Source organism: Terrapene carolina, unplaced genomic scaffold (assembly GCF_002925995.2).
Source record: "Terrapene carolina triunguis isolate 2854851 unplaced genomic scaffold, T_m_triunguis-2.0 Scaffold58, whole genome shotgun sequence".
NCBI classification, from domain to species: Eukaryota; Metazoa; Chordata; order Testudines; family Emydidae; genus Terrapene; species Terrapene triunguis.
The window spans coordinates 1,102,975-1,120,128 of record NW_020664409.1 but is presented as its reverse complement, the minus strand read 5'-3'; the positions used below and the strand labels follow the sequence as shown (position 1 = coordinate 1,120,128).

General features: G+C 40.3%; 1 protein-coding gene across 1 annotated transcript in view; it reads left to right on the top strand.

The window, feature by feature from the left end:
- TXNDC5 (thioredoxin domain containing 5) overlaps window positions 1-17,154 on the top strand; it is a 38,519-nt gene that overhangs the window by 10,986 nt on the left and 10,379 nt on the right. Inside the window, exons 3-6 of the mRNA XM_026660128.2 lie at window positions 3,579-3,684; window positions 6,765-6,861; window positions 13,090-13,205; window positions 15,616-15,702. Coding sequence (XP_026515913.1) covers window positions 3,579-3,684; window positions 6,765-6,861; window positions 13,090-13,205; window positions 15,616-15,702 — 406 coding nt within the window. The remainder of the gene's footprint in view (window positions 1-3,578; window positions 3,685-6,764; window positions 6,862-13,089; window positions 13,206-15,615; window positions 15,703-17,154) is intronic.

Below are 17,154 nucleotides of genomic sequence, written 5' to 3'. Positions count from 1 at the left end.
CTCTGCCTAGTCAGTTGCACAAATATTGATATTTATGAAGATGGATCAGCAGAGGTTAAAAATAGTTTACTGTTTTTGTAGTTCGTATTAATACAGACCTTATACCTTATCAGTGCCTTCTAACAATTGACTATTCCCTCTTTCTGAATGGAGTTTGTCATCACCACCTCACTGCCAGAGCATTTTAATTAGGGGGTAGGAATTGCAGTAAATATTAATACAATAAATTTGGAACTGTAATCTTGGAAATAATGGGGCAATAGAGAAAAGTCTAATAGCAGTTGGCACAAAGATGAGTTAGGTCCGAGCTAACTTTGACATACGAATCTAATAAAATGTATGTGATCAAGACTGGCAGGACAAGATTTCAGCTTTCAGTGTTGGCACAAGGAGAGAGAACAATATACCTACAGGGTTCTAATTCTGCATATAGGACACACCAATAAGATGGTGCCTAATTCCTTGTAAATCTGTGGTACACAAAATTCAAGGCAGATTCCATTCCATAAACAAAACATTCATTTAAAAGGGAACTGGATTAAGCTTGGGCAGGTTTGCTATCTTCTACCACCCCTCCTCTGCCCCACACACAATCCTTAAAAAGCATGGAAACAAATTATGGGACATCTAATAACCCTAATCCTAATAGCCATACAGCATGTTTCCAAAGACACTGACAGATTCCACATTAGGACAAAGAACTGCCTTCTTCCTCCAAGTGATAAAGTAAATACATGCCAAACAACCATTAATCTCTTCTTCCCACACAACCTTAGTTATGGCCTCATGCTTGCCCCATAAACACATAACATATGCACGCTCAACCTGTGCACATACGTCAATATAATATTTGCAAAGGTATTATTCCTGTAGCTGTAGAGGTCTGGATTGGGGATCTGAAAGTCAAACTTTCATGATGACCATTGAGGAAGGGTGTATGTCAGTGGTGGGCAAGCTGCTGCTAGCCCATGCCACTTCCCGCTACTCCCATTGGCTGGGAACGGCAAACCGCGGCCACTGGAAGCTGCAGGCGGCCGTGCAAATGTAAATAAACTGTCTCGCGGCCTGTCAGTAAATTACCCTCACGGGCCGCATGCAGGCCACAGGTTGCCCATCACTGGTATATGTCTTAATGGTTGCACAGAATAGAATTCCTGTTTTTCCCATGCTCTCTTTTAAATGAGAAAATATCCTTAAAGATTAAAAAAAAAAAATCTCTCAATTATGCTGTGACGTACAACAAAACACTGTTCAACGTTTCAGTCATTTTTCACACATTACAATGGCTTTTGTCGCAAATTGGCAGGTTTGAAGGTTGAGAGGTATGCTAGGAAAGTGCTTATTGAAATGGGAGTTCTGTTCCCTGGGAGCAGCTTCAGTCCCAGTGGAAACAATAAGAAGTAGTGGGCATTTTTATTAGGTGCACCATCACTTCCCCACTAGAAAAATGGTGATTATCTTTACTGAGGACATGAGTAACTTCACAATCATTGGCTCATTCAGTCCTTTTGTGAGTTATGGAAAATGGCAGCCATTTTGAGTCAGTAAGTACTAATTATAATGGGTAAGATAGAAGAAAAAAATTGTGCCTTTGAGGATAGCTGGTACTGGGCTTTATCTACAAAGAAAATGTGAATGATAAACCAGCGATTTGTTAATAAAAGGCTTGTTCATAATTACAGGGTGAGTTGTGCCTTAAGCCCCTTTTCAGACTCTCTTGAGTGCACCTCTCGAGGGAAAGGCTGTGCTTCCTTCACCTCTGTCAAGGGTGCAGCACTGCGGTTTAACTACTCTAGGAATGGATCTTTGGGTCATTATGCTGACAAACGATGTTGCTGGATTCTCTCTCTCTCAGTATCTCCCCTCCTCCCCTTCCTTTTTTCCAGTGTGTGCTTTTAACTGTTTATGGTCTTTTGTATCTCTAGGCTCTGGCTTTGGTAAAACAGCTCTGTCACTTTTGGGTAGCCTGGAAAGAGCATCTTCTCTATTACTAGACCAGCTATTGTTCCCTTAGCTCCCTCGATGTTGTTTACCTCTAGTTGTCTTATCTCTGACCATTGCTTAATTTCCTGCTTGGTCTCCAAACAGAATACTATCAAGCAGGTAAACTGAGGTACATATATGCATACAAATCCCTGTAATACAGGTATCTCCCTCATTCTCCACAGGGTCACATGATGAAATTTTTAAAGGTCTGATTTTAAAATTAATTTTAACTCTAACTAAATAACAGATTTAGTTGAAAATCCTCAGGAAATTCAGTCTTTACATATTGGTTGTATACTGTACAGTTGGGGAGGAAGATATGCTGTTATTTTCATACAAAACAAAGAGATTGGATATACAGATCTAAGTGGGGGGGGGGGAACTGAACCTCATCTTAATAAAATAATAGAGGTGCTACTACGCCTGTAGGATCATTTAAGCTAACTTCTTGATTTCTGTTAGATTCTACTCCAAACTGTTATCAGAAGATGTATGAAAGGGAGAGATAAGCAATTCAGATTTCATAGTTCTTTTCTTTATTTTTTGTTGACTTCTTAAAGGGACAATATCAACTTAAAAACCACACACCTTTCTGAATGTTTTTTAACCTACTATTGTACAAGCAATGTACAATACTATAAATGAAAGCGATAAAGGGAGGATTTTTTCTTATTTTAATTTGTATGAATTGTGCTTTTAAAAACACTCTTGCATAGTGTTTTTTTTTTAAGTTATAAGAGCTCTGCAGAGAAAAACAGGAGAGAAACATTTAGAAAAATGTGGTGGTAAAACCACAAAAATTAGCAAGGGAAGTCAAGGACAGGTGTAATAACTGAAATGAATTTTAACTCACTTTTAAAAAAAAAAAAAAAAAAAAAGACCTCTCAATTTGATGGTATTCCTTTAAAATTCCAGTATTTAAACAAATATGATTTCCAGTTTTAAGTTATACATATATTTAGTGGGAAAAGATTTAGGTATTTTGTTAAACAGATTTTACAGCAAGTATATATTATATAATCAGAAAGACTGTCTTTGCAACTCTCACCTATTTTCTCACCTTGTTCATCTGCTTTAAGCTACTTTTAATCAGTTTAATACAGCATGAGAAGTGGCATGTGATCAAGGACATGCATATTTGGCATGGCACAAAAAAGTGTAGAGAGATTCCTGGAACATAAGCTTTTTGTTTTTATGCATACTGAAAAAAATTAACTGATGCTTTTTTGGTAAACTGGAAAATAGGATTCAGAAGCATAAACAGGGATTAATCTTTGAATTATTCTTTCTAGCATTTTATTCACCATTGTATGTTAATCTAAGGACATCTTGGAATGTTCACACCAAATATGGTATTTCTATCTGTGCTAAGTTTAAAGGAGAAGAACAGAGTTCTGGTTAGTTACAGGGCCCAGTTCTGCATCATGGAAATCCAGGGAATGTTTGATTTTAATGATAAGCTTGAGGACTGAGTATGCTCTGAGCTCAGTTATGATATCAGCAAAAAGTTCATTTATTTACAAAGAATGTTTCTTGTTTGTATCTATTTGAAAAGTTTTGCCTTACCTCTTCGTACTGTTTTAATGTTTCAGCCTAAAGCTGCTTAAACCAGGCCAAGAACCTGTGAAATACCAGGGTCCTAGAGACTTCCAGGCACTGGAAAGCTGGATGTTGCAGACACTAAATGAGGAACCAGCTGTAAGTGAACAGGAAATATTCCCTTCTTCCAGAGTCAGACTGATTTCTTGAACTATAGGGGTTAGGTTTTGCTTTCCAAGAGGAAAATCTTGTAAGAATAAAAATTGGATGATGATGACAAACTGGAACAGTGGCCAAATAGCCGTCAAACCCGTGATTAAAACTGGCATCCTTTGGCTTGCCCTTTGTTTCCTGTATTTAAAACCAAAATTCATAATCTTATTTCAAGGAAGTATTAGCCTCTTGACATTTAAGATGGGATGTCCTGGTACAAGTTCAGTTAACAAGTATGGGCCACAAGTACTTTGTCTTGACTAGGAAAAGTGGTTTAGCTAATACAAGCTAGGTAAGACCAGCATAAACAGTCTTTTTCCTAATGTAGATGCGGGGCAACAATTATTAGCTGGTCATGCCGTAGTTTAGAGCAGTGTCCGCCGCTTGTTCAGGGAAATCCCCTGGCGGGCCGGGCCGGTTTGTTTACCTGCCGCGTCCGCAGGTTCGGCCGATCGCGGCTCCCACTGGCCGTGGTTCGCCGCTCCAGGCCAATGGGGTGGCCAGCACATCCCTCGGCCCACGCCACTTCCCGCAGCCCCCATTGGCCTGGAGCGGCGAACTGCGGCCAGTGGGAGCCGCGATCGGCCGAACCTGCGGACGTGGCAGGTAAACAAACCGTCCGGGCCCGCCAGGGGCTTTCCCTGAACAAGCGGCGGACCAGCTTTGAGAACCACTGGTTTAGAGAGGAGTTAAGGCTACAACTCAACCAGCAAAATCGAGTTACAATGTGTTACCCTATATCTACACAAGGCAAAAGCTTGAGTTTAGATCTGGCTCATCTAGCATATTAGATGAGACTGGTGTAAACTTAAGCACTTTTCCTAGTCAAGACAAAGCCACAATGATTGCTGATCTCAGTTGATTAAAAATACACAGTTCTGCTTAAACAAGATCCATGCTAATGTATCTTTTAAAAATTTAAACATCAGATGCAAAGAAGTTTTAGCAGTGTAGTTTCTAGTAATGTTTTTTTCAGCTCTGAGCTAGTTCCTAGAAAAGTGTCTTTTTTCTGTTAAGTGACTGACTTAACGTTTGTGACTGTTGCAGCTTAGTTATAAGATGGCTAAGTTCTAGTTTGCTCCTTTTCTAATATTGCTGGTTGTGTGGGATTGGGAAAGAGTGCTCAAAGTGGAGTCTTGAATAGCTTGTAAATTATAGATAGCTGAAAGACCTCATAAATTTATGTGATGGCACATGTGGTTTCTGTGACAGGAGTGGGCCTGATATGTGATAATTAGGGCTGCAGATTTGTCACTGCATTTAAAAAAAAAAAAATCAAAAATCACAGAGCAGTCATGGTAATCTTATTAGAAAAAGTCACTGGTTTGGTGACTGCTCTGTGATTTTTTTTTTTTTATTTATTTAAAAAAAAAAAAAAAAAAAAAGCCCTGACAAGTGAGGGGGCACAGACTACCCACATCTGCACCCTCTGCCCCCATAACACAACCCTAATCCCAGCCTGGTACAGAGACAGGGTCTAAGGAGTGAGGGGTAAGCTTGGGGCTGGAGAGCAAGCCTGCCCTACACACTCACCCCAGACACAGGCAGCTCCTGTATCCTGTGGGGCTGGGTCCCAGAGTTGAGAGGAAGCCCGCACTCACCTCAGGCATGGGCAATGGCGGCTCCTATGTCCTTTGGGACTGGGACTGGCTCCCTGCTCGATGTGTTGTGACCATGTGGGCATGGTTGCAATGCCATTCATGTTCGGCCTGTGCCCTGTCATGACGTAGGAGTCAAGCCTGAGTGGCATTGTGACCCCATGCACCTGGTCGCAATGTCTGGTGCAGAAAGCCAGGCCCAGCCACATGGGACAGGAGCCTCCACAGGTGAGTCCTGGACACACACATAAGTCACAGACAAACGGGAAAATCACATTGTGACTTTTTTTCCTGCCATGACAAACCTGTAGCCCTAGTAGTAATGTTTTATAAATAGTGTAGGAGCTACTGTGTAATAATCTAAGAGGGTTGAGATGTTCTAGTTCTATAAAGGCGTTATGTGATCTGGTCACTCAAGGAGAATTATTGTATATTGAATTGTAAATCTTTCCTGTATTAAGCTAGTTGTTGATGTAGCTTAATAGGGGACTGTGGGAAGAACAAACAGGAAGGCAGTGCAATGGATCTTCACATGAGCAACCTACATCCAGACACTTGGGATGGGAATTACAGGACTATATGGCATACTTCCAGGCTCCAGTCTGAAGTGACCCTCCTTTCTTGCCAGACTGGGAGCTACAGAGCAAAAGTACGGTAAATAGTTAAAAAGGACTTTTCAGGAAAAGAGGGGGTTGAGAGTCAATTGTCAGTGAGCTCTGACAGAGAGAGAAGCTGGAAGGCAGTCTCTGTGCAGGAATCTGAAGGAGATGGACCTTCTCATGTCCAGGTAATGATAAGCCTTAGGGGAAAACAGGCATATGCATAGGCTGGCTTATCAGACAAAACATCTCTTAAAAACAATATGCTTTTTCTGTATAAATAATACTTTGCTTTAAAGAAGCTGACTGCCCCTCTTATTGTGCCCTGAGGGAACAGAACTGCAGGATCTGAGCCCAAGTCAGATCTGCTGAGGTAACACATTTGATACACTGGGAACTGCAGCCAGGGCCTAATTTGAGAGTGGGAGAATCCTGTGGTTCTCCCCCAGGTCAGGTGATAGTTGGAGGTTTGAGGGGATGGGAAGGTACACTTGAAGAGACCAGGATCGTGGATCACCAGGAGGAAAGACCTGGTGCAGTTAGCCCAGTAACTGAGATAGTTGCTTTCTGTATAATAGACTCACATGTCAATTTCAAATAACTGCTTATTAGTGTCCACTTGACACAGACCTTGATACAGAATAAAGATGGAGTAGGAAATATTTTTGGGAATTTGAAAATTGACAAATGGGGATTGTCTCCATTTACACTGCCACATGGAAGCATTACACATGGAGCACTATGTAAGACAGACAAATTGCCATACAATTCATTTAGTGTATATCAGTTACATAAGAAATAGTAATTACTTTTGTTTCTTTTTTAATAGGAGCAAGAATCTGATCTGCAACCACCAAAACTTCCGGAACCTAAACAGGGAATGCATGATCTCTCAGCAGCCAATTTCAAGATGCATATAGCAGAAGGTAATTTAATTATTTTCTTGTAATGATGATTGGTACAGATATTTAGATCTAATTAGTGAGAAGCCTGCAATATTTGCTTGATCTTGTGAGGTATATGAGAGAAATGGTGGGCTAGTCTTTAAAAGTACCTTTCTCCCATCTTCTTACCCAAAAATCTGTAACAAGTGGAAAGATAACTTACAAAAAAACCCCAGTTTTATTACATATTACATGCAATAAATATATTAAAGACATTAGGGTTATGAAATCAAGAACTCAAAAGTTAGGAAATCGCAGTATTAAGGTTGCACAAGCAATCTTAAATTCATCCTCTGGTGCATATGCATTATGATAGTCTTCAATTACATGATTGCATACCATTTTTTTCCCCCACAGGATCCCAGCTTCATTTAGTACACAGGATGGACAGTGCTCAATTAATGAGCCACCCTGCACTATTTTGTTTTATGCTCATGGTTCAATGTGAGAGTCTAGGCTTTATTTACTGTGTATTATTCAAACCCTTCTATGGAAATACAATTATTTATTTCCTCATGGGCTCTTGTATGGTGCTCATCACTATAGTATCTGAGTGCTTCACGAGCATTAATTTATCTGTACATATTCTACACAGTCTACATATATTCCAGCTTCTGCTATGAATGGAAAGGTCCTACAGACAACAGCCTCTTTTACTCCACAACCCTAATTCATCCCTAGAGCAAGTACATCCTGTACACCAGCAGTTCTCAAACTGGGGGTCAGGACCCCTCAGGGGGTCGCAAGGTTATTACATGGGGGGTTGCGAGCTGTCAACCTCCATCCCAAATCCTGCTTTGCCTCCGGCATTTATAATGGTGTTAAATATATAAAAAATGGTGTTAATTTATAAGGGGGGTCGCACTCAGAGGCTTGCTATGTGAAAGGGGTCACCAGTAAAAAAGTTTGAGAGCCACTGCTGTACACTGAATGAGACAAGCATCCTGTGGAAAAATAGTATGTGATCATGTAATTAAAACCTGTATCATAACGCTTACACACATGGGGGCTGAATTAAAGTTGTCTGTGCAACCTTAATTCTGGGATTTTCAGATTTATTTATATTTTTTTTTTTACTGGTTGACTTTGCACCTTAACGTTCTTTTAATAGTTTGTGTGTACAATTTCCTAGGATTTAAAAAAAGCAAACTGAAAAACAGAAATTCCATCATGTGGGATTATATTGACACTCACTTGGCTCATTGGTAGAGTTGTAATCTTTAGATCCACCACATAGACTCCTGCCACTTGAGCTAACAGAGTAACTGATAGCAGTAGTAGGTTGTCATCTTATATGGGGCCCAGCACTAGAAGGGGATGAGACACACACTTTGCCGTGGGTTTCACAGATATTGTCTGACCGCAGAGGAATAGTGAGACTCAGGAATCTTGGGTTCCATTCCTGGCTCTGAAGGGGAAAGTTCTCTAGTGGGCACAGACTCTTTTGCTCATTTCTGTCAAGCTTGACCTTTTCTGCCCCGTCTCCTCTAATCTGGCCCTCCCCCACTCCTGTCTCTCTCCAGCTCAGGCTTCTTATGCTAATCCCATTCTTCCCTACATAGCTTCTGCTTCTCATTCCAGTGTCATTCTCCTTGCCTAATCAGTTCTAGCTTCCCCCCCTCTGTTTGCTGTCCGGTTCCCAGTGCCCCCCTTTCGCATACCGAAGTCCAGTCTTCTAGCTTAAGCAGTCCCACCTCCTAGCTTTTTGTCCAGTCTGTCTCTCCTTGCGCCCCCCCCCCCCCCCCAGTTAGCTCTGGGTTCCACTGTCCCTTCCTGGGCTCCTCATCCAATATCTCTCTCTCTCTCTCTCTCTCTCATATATATCCCTGGCTTTTTGTCCCAGTATCTTGGTTCAGCAAGCCTCAGCTCTCCCCATGAACCACAGTCCTCATCCCATCTCAGTGTTCGTTTGCCTAGCCAAGTAGTTCCCAGTCTCCCCCTGTCTCCAGTTTCCCTCACCAGCTCCCAGGGTCTCCACCCCATGTTTCCTTTACTGGCTCCTCGTCTCCTTGCCCAGCTAGTCCCAGTCTCCAGCATCCAGTCATAATTCCCCCCCTTCCAAGTCCCACTCTATCCAGACTCTTTGTGCAAGTCTGCTCCTTTCCCTCCTCCCTGGTCCAGTTTTTGTCCAATCTGCATTCAAATCAGAAGGCTTCCTTTCCTACACTGGTTAGGTGCCAGCAGGATTGAGTCATTGGGACCACAGGAGAGGAGTCCAGTCACATGTAAGAGCTGCGATATGCTCAGTGAGGATAGAATCTTCAGAGATTTTATATTTATTCTATATTTAGGTTGCATAATACTTTCAATTATAAAAGATTCTTGTAACTTTACGAAACTCTCTAGCACCTCCATTGTTTGGAACAGGCCTTTGAAATTCAACACGGACAACACCCTGGGGCTAGAGAGATGACTTTTTCTTGTCCCATGGAATTCCATTCAGGTAGCATTAGAGTGGGCGGTCATGGAAGGAGAGCTAAGTCAGGCTCTCTCTCCTACCCCCACTCCCACCCCTGACACAGCCTGTTGCCCCAGTGGTCCATCCCTGCCCTCTGGGGCTATCACATGGGTCAGGAGCTCCCCCAACTCCATGGTTTGGGGAAGGGAGAGCCAGATTGGGCTCCCCTCAGTCATCCCTGGACCTAGCACACCCTGAGCCCCATGCTCCATTCTGGGATAATAGCCTTCCTCTATTGCTAAGTAATGTAGTTATTTCCGTAGTTCAAGTGATAGAAGTCTGTGGCCTGGTCCACACTAACCCCCCACTTCGAACTAAGGTACGCAAATTGAATTCGAAGTACCTTAGTTCGAACTTACTGCGGGTCCAGACGCGGCAGGCAGGCTCCCCCGTCAATGCCACGTACTCCTCTCGCCGAGCTGGAGTACCGGTGTCAACTGCAAGCACTTCCAGGATCGATTTATCGCGTCTAGACAAGACGCAATAAATCGATCCCAGAAGATAGATTGCTTACCGCCGGACTCGGAGGTAAGTGTAGACCTACCCTGTGACGCAGTGCTGAAGGTTCTGGATTCCAATCGATTTCAAAAACCTAAGAAATTGTAACCTAAATAATTTTTTTTACCTTTACCTCTTTTTTTTTTTTTTTAATACAAAGTCCAGTACTTGAAAGTGAGGAAATACCAGATTTAAGATTGCATTATAAGACCATTTTTAATTACATGATCACATGGTATTTTTTTCATTGGATGCCTGTCTCTTTCAGTGCAAAGGGTAGACACACAAGGGGGCAGAATTAAGGTTGCATGGGCAATTCTTAAGTTTGGCATTTCCTAACTTGTGAGTGCTTTGTTTTGCAAACTAAATAATCTTTTACTGTGGTTTTGTATATCTAACATTGTGCATACACCATAAATTTTTGTTGTTGTTGTTGGGTGCAGTTTTAGTATTTAAAAAAGTAATAATTCTGATTGTACAATCTACATCATCATTGCATTAGCTACCTATTCTAAATGAGAAATGTCAACTTGGTAAACTTTAAAAAAAATCTAATGTTTCAACTTGGAAACCACAAACTAATTAAACGCTTATATTGTCTGGACAAAAAATACAAATTGATAGTTTTCCAGTAAGGATTGAAATATGCCTCACAGTAATGGCATTGTTTTTTGTGTGCGATTTCTCACCCCTTTTTAAAACACTAAAGCACATTGAAGCTTTCACTCGTTCATCATTTTGTGTGGACAACACAGAATGATGTGAAATGTCAAGTTATTCATGGCTGATGGACCATAAAAGAGAGAACAGGGGGCAGCAGTGATAAGTGGTGGGCACATTTGCTGCACTTGCCAACTCAGAGGTTCATTGCAGATAAAAAGCCACTGGACTGAGTCATTAGATTCCTTACTTTTTAAATCTTTGTTTATATGGTTCCTGGTTAAGAAACTAGACTACAAAGTAATAGTGAGGCTACTAATTGAGTAAAAATATGAAAAAGGCAACAATCCAAGACAGAAAGTTGTACCAATAAATCTTATTTTCATCAGTCTTTCTCTCTGCCTCTCAAGTTTTCTTTCAAACATTTAAACTAGAATGGAATTACAGTAGAACCTGCCTACAGTGAATCTCCATTTACAGTGAAGTTGTTCTGTTAGTAGGAGCCTTTGCGGGGGAGGGGAGAGGATGGGGGAAGCAGTGAAAAAGACTTCATTATTATAAGAGGTTTCCATCCTTTCGTTTCTCCTGTGACTACACTTTTTCCATGTCCTTGCATTAAAAGCATTTGACGTTCTTTTCTCTGTATTTAGTTCCTTTCTATTCTGTGTTAATATGGAGTTGCTTTGATGTTGTTAGTGCTTCATGCTACTGACTCAACTGCTACGGCTACACTAGAGAGTTTACAGCAGAGGAGCTGCAGTGATGCCACTGTAAGCTCTCTAAGCCGTCAGGAAGAGAGCTCTCCTGTCGGCTTTACTGCTCCAGCCCCATGAGTGGCGTAGCTATGTCAGCGGGAGAAGCTCACCCACTGACATAGCGCTGTCTACACCGACGCTGCTCAGGGGTGTTTGTTTTTTCACACCCCTGAGCTACATAAGTTATACCGCAGTAAGTGCCAGTGTAGACATAAAGCACTGAGGCCCATTTTTTTTTTTTTGAAGTTATTTAGGCATTGCTTTGCTGTCACAATGCCTAACTGATTTAGGAGCTTAAATATCATTTTCAGAAGGGATATAGGCACTTAGGACTCTAAATCTCGTCAACAGCCAGTGGGATTTAGACTCTTGGTGTCTAAATTATTTGTTATTGACAAATCCATGTTTGCTATTACTTATAACCCTAGCTATTCCTCGTATCTTTTAGGTGCTTACTAATTGATTGATCTTTTTTTTCCCAGTATCTATCCAGGTGTCAAAGTTAGGCTGCCTGGTCTATAATTCCCCAGGCCCCTCTTCCCCCCCCACCCTTTTTAACAATAGGAAATATGTTCGCCCTTCTCAAGTTCTCTTTATCTAAATATTCTTTAACCTGTTTTTTCCACATTTTGACTTATGTTCCTTCCCCCATTTTGTTAATATTAATTGCGTTGAGTATATGGTCGCTATTAACCTTTTTAGTGAAAAGGTATTAAATACCTCAGCCGCCTTGTTGTCCTTAATTATTTGTTCTCCTTCCCTGCTAAGTGGAGGACCTACACTTTCCTTCATCTTTCTCTTGCTCCTAATATACTTACAATACCATTTGTTACTACCTTTTATGTCCCCTGTTAGGTGCAACTAATTTTGTGCCTTAGCCTTTCTGATTTTGTCCCTACGTGCTTGTGCTATTCTTCTGTACTCCTCCTTAGTAATTTGTCCATTTTTCACCTTTTGTGGGATTTCTTTTTTATTTTCAGGTCATTAAAGAGCTCCTGATGGAGTCATGTTGGCCTCTTACTATTCATCCTATATTTCCTTACATCGGGATAATTGGCAGTTGTGCGTTTAATATTATCTCCTTGAGAAATTGCCAGCTCTCCTGAACTCCTTTATCCCTTAGGTTTTGTTCCCATCGGACCCTACGTACCAGGATTACATGACAGAGATTTTAAAAGTCCTTGTCCCAGAGAGCTTGCAATTTTAACTTAGATAAACACAAACATGAAGATGACAGAGGATCAATGCAGGAGAGTTAATTCAAATAGAGTTTTATAGCAACTGAATTGCAGTCACTTCTGTATTTAGAAATGTATTCAATGTTTGAGCTTTCTCTTTAAATTATGCTGTTTACTTTTTGACCTTCTGCTGTTTTCCACTCTTCAGCAGTGTAGCTGACTCACGTGAATTCTTGTTAGAATAAAGAATTTTAGCAAATGGTTAGATGAAAATTATTATGCTTTTAATAAACATCTAACTTTGGCAGTGTTTTTTGTGAAGATGTATGGATGGAGGAAAGACATGAACTATGCACTGATGTGCTTGGATATGACATTGAAAAACTAGCTCCTGAAATATTCGTGGCTGTGTTTAGTTTACGACATTTCAAACTAACTGTAAATACAAGTGAAGTACTGTACAATGGATACCATTTACAAATTAATGTTTACTGCATTACAGTATTTTATCTTTACTATTATATTTTCAAAATGACCTGTACTTAAGCTGGGAAATACCATGATAAATTTATAATTGGTGGTAAATAGCTAGTCTTTAATGACAGCCACTGTTTCAGGTACATATGAATTGAGCCTTTTTTTTTTCTTTTTTCTTTTAAAGGTAATCACTTTATCAAATTCTTTGCCCCTTGGTGTGGCCACTGCAAAGCTTTGGCTCCAACCTGGGAACAGCTGGCCTCAGTTCTTGAACATTCTGAAACTGTCAAGATTGGCAAGGTAGGTTGAAAGCTCTTATTAAACTCGAAATATACCTCCTTTGGATGAATACGTTAGTCAAGTAGCACGCTACTCATCCTATATAGTCTGTAAGCCAAACTTTATTTACTCTATTTTGTCACTTGATAAATCATTTCACCTTCACAGATCCCATTTTAATTTTGAGCTGGCTATTTCTCTTATATGCTACATGGACCCAGATATTTTATTTATCCTGATGAGATGGCCAACTCTGAATTGACAAGACCTATTCATTTTAAATAAGGGCATGCCCGAAACTTGTCTGTACCCAGATTACTGTGTTTCAGAGGTATGAACCAACAGAAAGGGCGAATACAGTAGATGATGAGAGGAATATTTTCAGTTTTGATTTTTGTATTGCACTGCCCTTGTCTGTTGTCAGGGCTTCATCAATTTCAAGATTTATTTTCAGTAGTAAAAATTACTCTTCCTCTTCCAATATGCTGTATACAACTGGATAGCTTTGTAAATTTTAGACCCAATAAAGGCATTCATGATGCGTTGTTTCTCATCTATTCATATCCTCCAACAAAAAAAATTAGTATAGACTTTTGGGGGACTTCTGTCTTAAAAACTGATATCTTGTCCTGCTTTACTATTTCCCTTAGGGATGATAACCAGATTCTGTGGTGTATTTACCATGGGAGCTTATTATTTGTTCCTGAAGTGACTTCTATGCAGAGGTATGCAGGTGGTCTGGCAACTGCAGTTACTCACTTTATTTGCTGACCCATGCCGAAGTCATGCTGGTGTCTAACAGTCTGAATCCCTCAATGTTATCTGATGGTGCTAAATGTATAGAGACTAACTTTTTTAAACTCTTAAACCTTCAAAGGTATTAACTTGGTATTTAAAGACTGCTGCCATTAACGTCTAAGTAAAACTGTTAATGACGAAGCTGCAGTCTCTCCTTTCTCTCTGTAAGAGTAGACTTTTCTTATGGTGTAGATCAGAGAGTCTTTTGAGAAATTTAAATGTTTTGAAATCTGGTAACACAACTGAGATTGCTCAGAATAAAGTACTAGAGGATTTTGGTCCTTTGATACTATCTGTATGTATTAAATGCTGCATGTAGTGATTACTTTTTGAGCATCTGGAATGTTTGCGTGAGCTATCTGGTGCAGTTATTGCTTGGTTTAAGTATGTTCTTACTACAGTATTACCCAGTCTCTCTTCACGTAGAGAGTTATAAGTCCATTGTTTTCAAAAGTCCTGTTTTATCCAGTGTTCTATCTTGCATGCTTTAGCATTTTTTATCCTAATAAAGGCAGTTAGTCTTGTCTCAATGCCTACCCAGTTTTGTGTAACAGGATGCCATGAAACTATTGGAAACTTGTTTTGGCTCAGACTGTGATTCTCTAAGTAGGCAGGAAACGTGACCTTCATGTAATCCAGGTGAATGTCAGTAGCACCTGTTACTTTTTGCCTGTAGTCTGCTTAGTTGTCCTCACTTCAGTGATCTGTGGCGCAAAGTTCCTAATGTTAACTTTAAAAATCTAAGTGTTATCTCAAGCAGATGCTGAAACCATGCACGTGACATGTAGATTATTGATTTGCTTATTAATTGGATTTGTAAATCAGGGTATGTCTACACAGGGATTAAAAAAAATTGCTGTCCCAGGTCAGCTGGCTCAGCTTTCTGCTTTGGCTCTGGGCTAAAAAAATTGCTGTGTAGACATTTGGGCTTGGGCTGGAGCCTGAGCTCTGGGACCTTGTGAGGGGGGAGGGTCCCAGAGCTCAGCCTCCAGCCCAAGTCCAAATGTCTACACAGCAATATTTAGCCCCACAAGCCCAAGTCAGTTGACCTGGGCCATCCACAGCTGTACCGCAGGTCTTTTATCCCTGTGTAGATGTACTATCTGTCCTTACAAATTGGCTTGTGGCAAAATTAGAATCTAATTTGAATTCCAGTTGCTCAGCATTTGGAATTTCCCTTGTATTGACGTCAAGTTACTAGCTGTTTTGCTTTCTGATTTCAGAGTACTCCTATATGATTTAAAAAAAACCCGAGCCAGTAAATCCTTGTACTGAAAATTTAGTTTCAAACTCTTAACATGAGTATTGGGTGCCCTGCTGCCCAGGTTGTAATTTTTTTCACTCTGCAAATACTGAATGCTTGTTCCAACTAGCATATTAAATCATAGTGCCTTTGTTCTTTTCTGCTTCTGCCTCTACCCTCCTTGAGCAGCTTGAGAGAGATTTGGAACACAGACTTAAATGGCTTTCAAGACAAGACTTGTAAATTATTTCAATTAGCTTCTGACAAACCTTGCCTTTCTCTGTAGATACATATTGAGAGATATTAAATATAAAGGGTATGATGCTGTGATTGGAACAGCATGGATTTTATTCAATATGAGTGAATGATTATAACTATTTTAAACTTTAGGTTGACTGTACACAGCATTATGAAGTCTGTTCTGAAAACCAAGTTCGTGGATATCCCACCCTCCTCTGGTTTAGGAATGGTGAAAAGGTGAGGCCGCAAATACAGTACGAGGTCAAACCCTTTCTTCCTCTGTGAAGACAAGCAGGCTTGTAGTACGTTCTTGCATGTTGGGAGAAGTTGGCTTATTTGAATATATTTGAAAGCCTCTTTGTAAGAGATGTAAAGATAGACGATATGAATGGGGCAGTGTTTGGGATGGGGTGATGACTACTTTTGTTTGTGCCATAAATAAAACTTCTAACATAGTTGTGCATTCTGGTCTGCAAATAACCAAAAACAATAGATTGTTCATAAACCAGGGATAGATATCTCAAAACATACCAACTTGTGAGAGAACTCTGGGTATATTTTCATCTTCCAACTTTATCCTTGCTTGTAAAAGTGTCTGGAAATACAGATGAAATAGACAAAATACAAAGTTAAAAGAGGGAATCCCCCTCTTCCCCCCGATTTTGCCTCTCCAGATTCACATTCATGGGTATTGCATGGCCCTGGAGTCATCAGCTCAGAGCAGTGCCTGTTGAATTCACAAGTCTGAACATTTGAAGTGAGGTTATAAGAATCCTGTGGCTCCAGTTGCCCAAATTCAAAGAATTGCAAGAAGGACTTTGAAGAGGTTAGGGAAATGAGTGCAGATTTGCAGAGCCAATACATTTGAACAGCACCAAATAAGCTTTACTGTAAGTAATATTTTCCTCCTAAGAGAATTGCCTCTGCAGATCTTCACATCTGGGAGATTTACCAGAAGTAACTCTAAAGGAGGACTAATTAAACAAGAATCGCAGAACTGCTTTCAAGCATTGGAGTAAGATTCAAATTAGTGAGAATAGTGCTGCATATGAATAGAGCTGAAAGTGTTAGCTTTACAAATTAAGTCATGCTTATGTAGTCTATTAAATTAATCTGCCTTAGAGCTAGTGGAATGAGCTCTAAACTTGTTATTCAGGAAGACATCAACTCGATTGCAACAAGTCTAAACACAAAGAACAACCCATTTCCGAAGTCTTTTTAGTAATTCATTTCTAGACTATCAGAAAAGATGTGAACAGCCCTAGGTAACTTTCTAACAGATATCATTGAATCTAAATAGTTATCACTCTGTGTCAAGTTTACGCATCTATTTTCCCCAAGTAACTGGTATTAGGAAGAAAACTGGAAGGTTTGTGTTGCAGTGCAAATTAGCCAACAATCACCTTAAAAATTTGGGGTAAGGATGTGAATCTTTGTGGAGCATAACCACCAAGGTGGTCATCAAAGCCTGTAACAGAATCTCCACATCTGCTCTGAACTTCTGGAGGGAGAACTACAGCTGAGAATGGTGATTTAAGCTGACTGCTGTCTCCACAGCCCTAACAGCAGAGACCAACACAGCAAAGGCTCTTAAGCACAAGGGAACATTCTGATCCTCCAAAACAATTTCCAAGATGCGTTATGTTGTTGTTCCAAGAGAGACTATTAGTGTCCTCAAATAATAGTAAC